This window comes from Euprymna scolopes, chromosome 17, assembly GCF_053919585.1.
Source record: "Euprymna scolopes isolate OS-2025 chromosome 17, ASM5391958v1, whole genome shotgun sequence".
NCBI lineage: Eukaryota > Metazoa > Mollusca > Cephalopoda > Sepiida > Sepiolidae > Euprymna > Euprymna scolopes.
Window position 1 is genome coordinate 110,774,333 of NC_136498.1, and position 11,803 is coordinate 110,786,135.

Sequence of the window (11,803 nt, forward strand, 5' to 3'; positions counted from 1 at the left end):
TATATATATATATATATATATATATATATATATATATATATATATATATATATATTCACAAGTTTTTATTTCAGTTCAAGCTAATGCACCCAAGTAATATGGATATATATATATATATATGTTTTAGAAATCGTAACTTTATAACATAAAAATCGTTATAACATTAACTCTATAACAATATATATGAAATCTGCAAGAATTAAAATATCATATTTAAGCGTACTTTACCAGGCGTTCGTGCTAGCTGAGAAAAATACTTTTGCCATTTTAGCAAAAAAAGTTACTATAATATTAGAGCATCTCCATTTATATTGAACATCTACAGAATGCCAACATCAATATATTACATATGAATGAGTCTCCTGTGGAATTCCCACAGGTCCCGCTAGTAAAAAATATTATCTTAATAAATATTTCTTGATTTCTCTATACTTATTAGAAAAATAAAAGGCATTATTTTTAATGGCTTTCATTTCATTTTTTTTTTAATTAGAATGCAATGTTTTTTGTGTGTGTACATTTCTTTATTTATTGAAATATTTTTTAAGCAATAATACTTTTGGTGTAACTAAAAAAGCACTTTATATGTATTTGCAAAATGAATGGCTGATCCCTAAAAATGCAAAAACATTTTAACCCCTCCTGGCATTTAAAAAATTCACCAAAATTCAGGAAATCAACCAATTTCAATGAAATTTTCAGTATTTATTTTGTATATAACTAGCAGGGTGCCCATCATTGCCCGGGTGTTTGTCGGTGTAAAAGAAAAAAAAAATGTTTTGGTAGGCAGGTAGGCTCAAACTCAAATCCTTGGAGCAAAAGCGGAAAAAAAAAAAAAAAAAAAGGGGGGCATGATAACTTACCTCGATGCTACGAAGGCAGTGAAATGGGAGTGGATGAAATTAAAGAATTAAAAAGTTATGTGACCGGTGCGTGAATTTAATGAGGTAAAAAATCACGCCATAGTGGAATGAAATGCCGCATTTAACTTTTGCTGCGAGGCAGTTTTTTTGGTTTTGTTTCCCCAAGCTGTTGGGGGGGGGGGGGGGTGCAACCAGTTCCCCTTAAAAAAGGGGAGTGTCCAAATGAATAGCAATTGTCTGATATGACGGTTCTCACCGCATTGATCAAAGCTGATTTGCTTTCTGGATGTCCCCGGCGCAAAAGCTGAGGAAGAAACATCGTTTCAATTTAGTTTCACTTTATTTATACTAAAAAGCCGAACAAACATACGACAACGAAATAGCATAAATTTTATAAAACTCGATCAAAATAAATCTAGACACGACGTCCCTTCGCAAATCATAGATATTATGATATAGAGAGTATATAAAAAGTTCTAAAAAATAGTACCCCCCCCCTTTCCGCCCAGAGAACCTAGACAAAAAAAGCCATTGTTGGACATACAAAAATGTGCGTGCCGCTATTGCCTTTTATATATATACTAGCGGGGGTACCCGGTGTTGCCCATGTGTTTGTAGGTGTGTGTGGGGGGGGGGGGGTAGATCCAAACCCTACGTTAAACTTTTTAAAAAAATCGGACAAAAAAAAAAAAAAACAAACCTGATGTAAAAAGAAAAACAAGTAGAATAAAAACAAACTTGTTTAAAAAATTGGAAAAACATAAATAAAAAGTTTTGGTAGATAGGTAGGATCGAACCCAGAATGTTGATAAGTTACCCGCTCGCCCACAAAAGGAAAGTAACTGAAAGCAATTTCAATTTAACATTTATAAAGGACAGGTGCGCGGCAAAATTAATTAGGTCAAAGGAAATTAAATTCATCACTTAATTTTTAACTGCGGGATAGTTCTTTTGAGTTTGTTTTTTACCCAACTTTGTCTGGTTTTGTTTCCCCAAAACGTGTTGGGGAAAACCAGCTCCACCATTATTAGGGGAGTGTGTCCAAATGAAAGCAATTGTCTGATATGATGATTTTCACAGACATTGACCAAACGTCCATAGCCGAGAAAGGCATTTTAGTGTCACATCAGTTTCGCTTTTATACGAAAAAGCCGAATCAACACAAGAGGGGCGAAAATAGCAAGAATTGTGTAAAAGTCGCTGTAAATAAATCTAGACGCGACACGCGTTCACAAATACTAGATATTATCATCTAGGGGGTATATAAACACTTCTAAGCGATAGTAACCGCCCCCCCCCCAGAAGCCCGACGAAAAAAGCCTTTGTTGGACATACAAAAATTCTTGCGTGCGTTTTGCTTTTTATATATATTGATATATAGATAAAAGAGGCGCAATTTTTCCCCTCTGGATGTTTGCCCCATTAGTCATTATCATATTTACCTATAGAATGCATTTACATACACATTACTTCGTATTATTAAAACATTACATTTATTCCAAGGAGCACCATGTTCATCATAGTCATAACCTATAGAGAAAGTAGCTAGATTTTCACCATCCCTTCAAAAAGTCTTCTTATGCCTCCATTCCACACCGTGTGCATTTATACAGAAGTTATGGATGCTGTGGTTACACCGTTCTTAACAGATTCATAATTTAGAGCCCAACCATTAAATTCCTGTCCGTCCATTCAAAAAATAACTTCTCCCTTACAACAATCCTATCCTGATTGGCTTAGATGATACCGATTTCTTATTTATGAATACTATTTTAAACACTTAAACGAACACTCAATCAAGCTGTTATCCAATATGGCGACTATCGACAGAGAGGGCCAGATTTTTACCTTAAATAAAGCAATTACTGCACCTTAAAGTTATTTGCTTCTCAATCCCGCTCTCTCTCCATCTCTTTCTCTCTCTAAATGTCATTAGAGGGAGATAGAGAAAGCGAGAGAGGTAGAGATAGAAAAACAGAACCAAAGCGAAAGAAAGAGAGAGAGAAACAGAGATTAATCATCGTATCGAGAGAGAGAGAGACATACACAGAGATTGCATTTTTTCTTTTTCTTACGGTGATATCTAAAATTATTGAAAACAAGTAATGTAGTTAATACAAAAAACATTACTGATAAAAACATGAAGGAACCAAAGCGAAAGAAACAGAGTGACAGAGAGAGAGAGATTAAAATCATTGTATCAGCAGAGAGAGAGAGAAACACAGAGAGGAACATTAAAACAACGGTAAAATTTTTTTTAACTTATTAGAGTGGGGGATCACTTTCCTATATAACTTTATTGTAAAATGCGCACCCATTTTTTGGCCACCTAGCGTTCAACGAGACATGTCACCCATACCATCTTTTTTTAAGTTTGGTGATAGGGGGGGCAGCAAAACATGACAGTGGGGAGGGTTACATTTAAAATATAAAATAATGATAAATTTAATTCATTTTTGGCGGAAGGGAGTCTGGAATTAAACTTTTTTTTATGAGACCACTCTGTACTTTCACCTAATAATTTCATAAAATCTAACCCCAAAATATGACAAATTAAATGGGAGGGGGAGGTACATTAAAAACATAAAAATAACAAAATATTCCATTTATTAATTTTTTTTTTTTTTTAATTTTTGGTAAATGTGGCCTGGTAGACCAACACACAATCTACCTTTAAAAAATTGTTTTCATAAGGAATTGGGGGTGTCCATTCAGAAAGTCATTCCTTACATTAAGGAGGTTGGGTAGCAGCAACAACAACGGTACCATAATTTTTATCAGGGGGGCACGCTTTCACCGGGTACTTCTAGTTAATTAATAATCACAGAATATCACTAACCAATTATTGTTTTTAAATTTTAGTGAAAACTAGCAGTTCAGCCCAGCTTTACTCGGGCCCTATGTATTGTTCATTACTTTATGTGCATATATATATATTAAAAAGTTTGACTCATGTCCAGGTAGCCTACATCTAAAATTTCAAGTGTTTAGACCCAAAATTGGCAGAGGAGTTTTGGTAGTCTGCAAAGGTCAACTCTTCCAACTTTGACCTCTTGGTAGCCAAATTTTTGCCCAAAATCTTTTTAAACAGTTTGCTGAATGTCTGAATACCATTTATGTAAAATTTCAAACGTTTAGACCCAAAAGTGGCTGAATAGTTTGCTAGAGACTGCAAAGGTCAAATCTTTTGAACTTTTACAGAGATATTAAGGGTTTTTGGATTTTTCCACGTGTGCTCCAAAATTGAAAAAAAAAAAAAAAAAAAAAAGGGGTGTGGCTGGCATGGTAATGCATTGCTTTTTTCATATATTGTTTCTAAACATAATAAATTGTCTCTGGATCAAAAATGGTCAAAAGTTTTCGTTTCGTTCACTCACAGTTTCTGTTGAAAGTCGGGTATATTTTTGATGATAATGAAAAATATTTCCCCCCCCCCCCCATTGGATGTGATAATCAATTTAGACATGTGTTAAACTTATGTCACACCTTAATTTTGGAATAAATTTTAGAGTAAGCCAGATACTAAAACAGTTAAGTTCTGGTAACAATTTCAACAACCTAGCCGTCTTCAAGATTAGTTGATGAGGGTTGGAAACACCAAGCCAGATAAAAGTATGTTTTTTTTATAAGAAACCAGTAATAGGATGGTAAAAATCTTAAACTTCTAGTACTATTTCAAGCCAACAATTTTGATTAAGAAACTTCTTGAGAAACTTTTAACCCTCAAAAACTGGGGGGGGGGGGTCATTTTTACACAATTTTTTAACCTTTTGTTTATATTTTCTTGAAAACGTTACTTTTTTCGCTCTGATTTCTATATAGTTTTCTGAATATTTCTAACCTATCATAAAGTGTCAGAAAATCAAATTTACAAAATAAATTTTCTCTATCAAATTTTTCAGAAATTCCAAAATAATAAAAGTGATCTAAAACAATCAAGATACAAAATTTTACTGCTTTTCACGATGGGATACTCAAAACTATGTGTAATCTATCTGAAAACATAAACATGTTGATTATAGTAGCAAAACTTGACGAAAAAAATCAACATTTTTCTAAAAATAAAAATCACAAGATTTCTTTTGACCATACTTCTTGAAGTCACTACACATCAACAAAATGCAAAGCACTGCTCTAAAAGGCTTCATTTTGGAGAAAATCTGATGCCATTTTTGAATTCTTTGGGTCAAAAAACTTACCTGGGTGAATTTTTAGAGTCATATGATCTTCCAATCAGAAAATATTCAAAGAAATGACCTCACAAAATTGTAGCCCGGGTGTCACATTATGTGACTAACGCCAAAACAAAAAATGCTCTAAATCAGGAATCGCTTGGAGTTATGTGCTCAAATTTTCAGCATTTCTTAGTTCCTACATTGTCTATCTGCAGTTCAAACTACAGCCAGATCTAGGGATATGGGTTTTAAAATCTCACATTTGCCACGGAATGACCCAAATCGTAAAACCCCTTGTGTCAAATTTCGAGTCTGTAGACTGAAAATTGACAGAGTAATTTAGTAGGGAAATGTACACATACAATTTCACTTTTATAGATATATACATGTATTTTTTTTTTGTAAACAAAAAACAACTTTGCTAAAGTACTAAAAAAATAAAAAATAAAAAAAAAATAAAAATAAAGGCGCATGAATTTGTTTTTTTTATAAAAAAAAAAAAAAAAAAAACTAAAAGCATTGTAGATGTTAAAAAAAATTTAATATTTCTGGAACATTACAAAAAAAACCCTTAAAGTCTGTGTTAATTAAATCAATATAACTTTAAGAAAAATTAATTTCTTAAACTATCAATATTATCATTGAATTAAGCATTGTTCCTGTTTACTTGTCTCCTCACGAGGGCAGAGCTGGATTTTCCCCACAGATTAAGATTATTAGAGAGAAATAGCCACAGCCAAAAGCATGCATTCCGAAGTCATCAGAAAATTCATTGAGCCACAAAAAATTAAGAACTCATAATTTCTGGAAAATTTATAACAATGCAGTAAATAATAGGCAATCAACAATTCACCCACTATCCAACAACATCGAGATTATATATAGTACTAGCAAAAGTATCCGCCGTTGACGGAGTTCAAAAACAGCCTACAAAAAATGGACTCTGATTTATGAAAGTAGGATAGGTTATGAAAAAGAAGGGTTGTAAAGAGATAGCTTCGAATTTGGGGGTATCAAAACCAAAGCAAAATATGATGAAAGTAAAAATAAAATAGATAAAACCCATAATTTATTATACCATACCTGTTCACACTGAAACACTTATCACAATATTCTGTGGATCTATATTAAAAAACCTTGTTAAACTTTGTGACATATTTCCATTCTATGGAGGTCAGGCACGAACGAACACCCCATAATTTTATTATACCATATTTCTTCAAACTGAAACATAATTATCAAAGTATACTTACACAGATAGATATGAAAAGTCTTTATTAAAGTTTGTGCCTATTTCCATTCTATGGAGGCCAGGCACGAACGCAGACCCCACAATTTTATTATACCATCCCTATTTAAGTTAAAACATACTTATCAAAGTATTATGTACATCTATATCAAAAACACTTGTAAACGTTTTTTTTTTCATTTTTAAATTTTTTTTATTTCCATACTTTGTGGACCAGGCGTGAATGCAGACCCCACAATTTTAATGAACCGCCGTTCTACCAGATCAAACATACCCATTCCTGTGTCTCGATACATTTTCTATCATTATATGTGATCAGTTTTCTGTAATAGTCAACCATATAGGAGCCTATTCGTGACCCCCCCCCACACACACACATATATATATATATACAGACATTCAGCTTTATATTATAGATTTAATTGAAATTCATTATTGAGATGAATATTATTTATTAATTTATTTATTACGGACTATTATCCTCATCTTCCTTAGTTGTTTCATGTAATTGCTGAGAATGCAGTTAGGAGATTCGGAGTTCCTATCCGGTCGCAGTTACCACCTGATGAAGGCCGGAGGAATAGTTGGTCGAAACGTCGTGAAACAACAACTAATAAAGATGAGGATAATAGTCCGCAATAAATAAATTAACATTGAGACTGCTTGCCCAATGTGTTGCCTCCAATTCCATTTTAGACCTAGAAGGCCACCCCTCTCAAATTTCCCTTTGCGGATAAGAGTTACACGTGATCTGAAAAATGACCCCTTCTCTTGTTCGTGATGCCATAATAAATCTACACACCTCATGTGGGCCCAATCTTATCTCTGCTACACTACTAAAAAAATGCTGTGCTAAGGTTGCTCCAGTTCTCTCCAAGCTCTACAACAAATGCCTTACCGAATCTTGCTTTCCTGAATGCTGGAAAATTTCTTCTGTTGTACTAGTTTACAAGGATTCTGGTGAAAGGACTAACCCACTCAATAATCGCCCCCATTAGCCTCCGCCCTCTTTTCGCCAAAACCTTTGAGTGCTTAATCAATCAAGAACTAGTCTACCACTTCACAGACGAATTTTTATCCAACCAACAGTATAGATTTAAGCAAGCCTGTTCTACTGTAGATATCCTAACTAATCTCCAAACATATATACCAAGCACAGGATAAGGCAGAAGAAGCTAGGGTTTGGCACGATAATCTTCTTGTGAAAATCAAATCCTATGGTATTGTTGGACATATACTTAACATAATCAAATCCTTCTTAAATAAGAGAAAAATCCAGGTTGTCCTTGGTCATATATCAAAACAATATGATGCGGGTGTGCCACAGGAATCAATCCTTGGACCTTTATTATTCCTGATATTCATAAATGATTTCCTTGATAAAATTGTATGAGTGAGGATATTTGCTGATGACACCACGCTCTATAGCAGGCACAAGGGTAAAACTAATGAACACAGATCTAAGGAAATGGCTAAAATTCTAGAGGAAGACCGTCAGTCTGTAATGGAATGGTCCCGTAACTTGTTGGTAACATTCAATGCTGCCAAGACTAAGCTCATTTCCTTTAATAATTACAAAAAGACTTCTCAACCACTGATTGCCATGGCTAATGATACACTACCTGAAAGTACTTACCTCAAACTCCCAGGCTTAACATTCACAGACAACATGAATTGGAACAAATACATTGAGGCAATTGTAAGGCTGCTATGAAGAAGGTGGGTTTTCTCTATGGTGTTAAAAGGCTACTTATACCTAAGAGTGTCGTGTATCTCTACAAGGCCAAGATTCACCCATGGATGGAGTATATTGTTGCCATATCTGGGCTGGTGCGTCTGCCACTAGTCTCTCTCTTCTAGGCAGGGTTTAAAAAAAAAAAAAAAAAGAGTTGCCAACCTAATAGTTCTTGAACTATCAACTAAACTCCAACCTCTGTCCCGTCGCCAAAACATGGCATCTTTGTGCCTATTTTACAAGTATTTCAGTCGTAAGTACTCTGACAAACTGAGCATTAGTACCCCCTCAACGACATTACTCTCGACTAACCCGACAAGCCACAAAGCCTCTACTCGAATAGCTTTTTCCCCTCTGACTGCTGCACTTTGGAATTACCTCTCGGGCTCCTGCTTCCCTGACTGTACTGACATGCAGAAGTTCAAGTGTAATGTAAACAGACATCTTGCTGTCCAACTCCCTAAATAGTATCCCTACAAATCTGATTCTAAATAGTAGCCCCTCACGACTAAGAGACTCACTTTCGTATTGTTTGTGGGGGGGGGGGGTAGAAGACTACTTATCGTCTCGGTCAGCAGCAAACAGTGTTCGATCAGATTTAGTTCTTGATATTAAAGATTTTCGGTTTTGGGTTGCTTACTCTTACCAAATTTTATAATTTCTATTTATATTAAATCATTCCCAGCACTACATCTTAGGAATGGACTTCTAAATAATATTCTGCAGTTTACTAACTGATGGGTGGGAAGGGGGCGTACTTTCACCTAACAATTTAATAAATAAATTGGTATTTGTGCACTTTTGCAAGTTTCACGATATCTTTGTATCACGATTATTAAATTGTTAGGTGGAAGCACAGAATAGTTAAAAAACACTCTCCTTTCCCCATGTTAAGAATGGCTTTCAAAAATAATGTTATTATTTCAGCACGGTGGCAAAAGTGCACAAGTACCGATAAATTTAAGAAAACTGAAACACTCGCCGGAAGTTAGATAACAGATATAAAGTTTAATATTAGGAAGTAAATCTGATTGAAAACACCGTTTGCTGCTGACCGAGTTGGGTTAGTCTTTCTGTTTGCCTTACTTGTTATTATAATGACACATAAATAAATTTATGGCTCTTCGTGGCCGACTGAAATCGGAAACGGATTTTGAAACTAATTTCGACATACATTTCCGGCTATAAATCAAAGTTTTAACAGGCTTCTGCTATATCAAGCCATTTTTTTTTTTTTTCGAATGTACTACCATTTGTCAATTTTAAAAAAATAACAAAACGTTTTGTTTTTTTAGACGAATTATTTGGTTTTCATTTTGTCATGTCATCAAAATCGGAGTTCGTTTTCTTTTTTAGGTTAATTTTTGGCTAGAATTGACAATTGAGATTGATTTTTAAACTCTCACAAAATCAAAATTAAAATCGGAAAACTGCGATTTCTATCATATAATATATATATATATATATATATATATATATATATATATATATATATATATATATATATATATATATATGCAGAAAAAATATTTTTCAATTTATGTATTGAATAAAATTATAAAAACACTTACCGGGCATGTTTCTCGTATATAAGTTTGACAAACTGATTATTTAGAATTGAATTAACGAATTGTTTATTATTACTAACTGAATATTTAATTATTAAAAGATGTAAAAAGGTGATTGTGCACTTACCGCCCTATCTTTTTTAATAGTATTTTGAAAATAATATTTTCAAGTAGAAAACAAATTTAACGATATCTTTTGTTTTGGTAAAAAAAATGTTTTGGTAAGTTGAGGTGTTTATAATGCAGTGGGGGGCACTGCCCAGTGCCCCACTGCCCCTGCCCCACTGCATTATAAACACCTCAACCTCCCTATGTTAAGAACGGCTTCGGAAATAAACACCCCATAACCTCGAAATCCGTTTTTAACATGGGGAGGTTGCGGAGAGGGGGTATTCCGAAAGCCGTTCTTAACATGGGGTGTTTATACTACGCTGCTAGGACAGGTCGTAAAAAAAAAAAAAAAAAAAAAAAAAAAAATACTCCTTTTTATTATTATTAAATTGTTCCTATGTACTTTTCCTCTCCACGAGGGCAGAGTTACTTAGACACTCAGGTCATTTTTTTTTTTTTTTTATGTGGAGAAAGGAACAAAAATTAAAAATTGTCTCAGTCGCGAAGGATTTCTCCCCCCACTTAAATTATACAGAATAGTTACAAAACACACTCCCCTCCTTATATCCGCGGTATAAAAAGTGCATAAATGTCGATTTAAAAAGAATACTAAAACGCATTTTTTTTTTTTAATGTAAATTATGTTTCAATTGACTAGCTAGCAATATTTTTCTCTTCATCCGGACAACGCCATTGAAATGAACAAAATATTTTTTTTTCATTAGAATAAACGCAACACATTGAAAGACAAATTAAATTTTTTTATTATTTAAATAAAATAGACTTTTAACTGCTATAAAAAAAAATTGTTATAATTTAAAAAAAAAAAAAAAGAGGGAGGGGTAATATTGCAGTTTAAGAATCGTGATTTTTTTTAGATAGGATTTTGAAATTAAATTCAATTTTATGGCAGCTTTTGTTTATTAAATTGTTGGGTGAAAGTACAGAATAGTTAACACTAACAAACTTTCTTACCGTGTTAAGAGTGCGTTTCTAAATAATAAACGTTACTGCAGAAATACAAACAAAAATATTTTTTTAACAATGATAACACATCAGCGCTACTATTTTGAAACAAAACACACAAAAAATATTTTTTTTAATGTCGAAGATATCCACGTGTAAAATAATATGATCTTGATATAAGTTAATGTTTATTTATTTATAATTTTAATTTAAATAAAGGGGGAGAAACAAATAATCTGGGGAGTGGTTGTCTATCCATTTCTTACACTTTTGTACATCCATACAATTAAAAAAGACAACAATCACGTTGCCTTTTCATTATATACCAAAACAAAATAATAATAAAAAGAAAAGGTTAAAAAATTCTGCCGGTTGGACATTCAGAGAAACGTTTTTTTAATTATTTTCTCCTTTCTTACCTCTTTCCCAAAATCTTCGGCTTTTTAGCCTTCAATGGAGGCAGATTAAGTAATTCTTGCGAATCGCTATCGCTATATGAACCAAGTAAATTCGACATGTTTTGTTGTCGTTTCTCACAGAAAGTCGGAAATGTCAGTCAACAACAAGAAACTTACAACTTGAAGAAACTTTGATCTTGTGACGTCACACGAAGGGAGCAGCCTGTACTTATTTATCTCTATTAAATTATGCCAAGACAGTTAAAAAGTAATAAATGAATTATAAAGAACGTAAGACTTTAATCATATAATATATTAAAATGAAAATTAGGTATTTTTCAGAAATAGTAAACTTATTATTAAAGTAAGTGGATAAATGAATTTATGAAATAATGAATGCTCCCTAGCGGCCTTTTTATAAGATAACTTCATTGGACAAAACTGATTCTACGATTAATGGTTGATGTTCGTTTTTGTAATTCTATTAAAACATCCGTTCGGGGGAGAAAAAAAAAGAAAGAAAAAGGATAAAAAGAAAGAACGAAAACAGAAAGCATGGAACTGCAAAGATTAAAAAGAAACAAAGAAAAAGAAAAACAGGGATGAAAGGAAAAATGAACGAAGGAATAAAGGGGGAAAAAAATGAAAGAATGGAAAGAAAAGAAAGAAAGTAAAAAAGAAAAGAAATGAAAAAAGAAAGGAAGAAAGAAAGGAACGAAAAATACCAACAGAATTATT

At 33.2% G+C, this 11,803-nt stretch overlaps 1 protein-coding gene across 1 annotated transcript in view; it reads right to left on the reverse strand.

Annotated features, from left to right (window-relative positions):
- The window catches only part of LOC145296877 (EF-hand calcium-binding domain-containing protein 14-like), a 130,901-nt gene extending 119,630 nt beyond the window's left edge, over positions 1-11,271 (reverse strand). The window contains exon 1 of the mRNA XM_080143012.1: positions 11,087-11,271. Within this exon, the coding sequence (XP_079999138.1) occupies positions 11,087-11,184 (98 nt within the window). The 5' untranslated portion in view covers positions 11,185-11,271. The remainder of the gene's footprint in view (positions 1-11,086) is intronic.
- Positions 11,272-11,803: the final 532 nt, after the last annotated feature.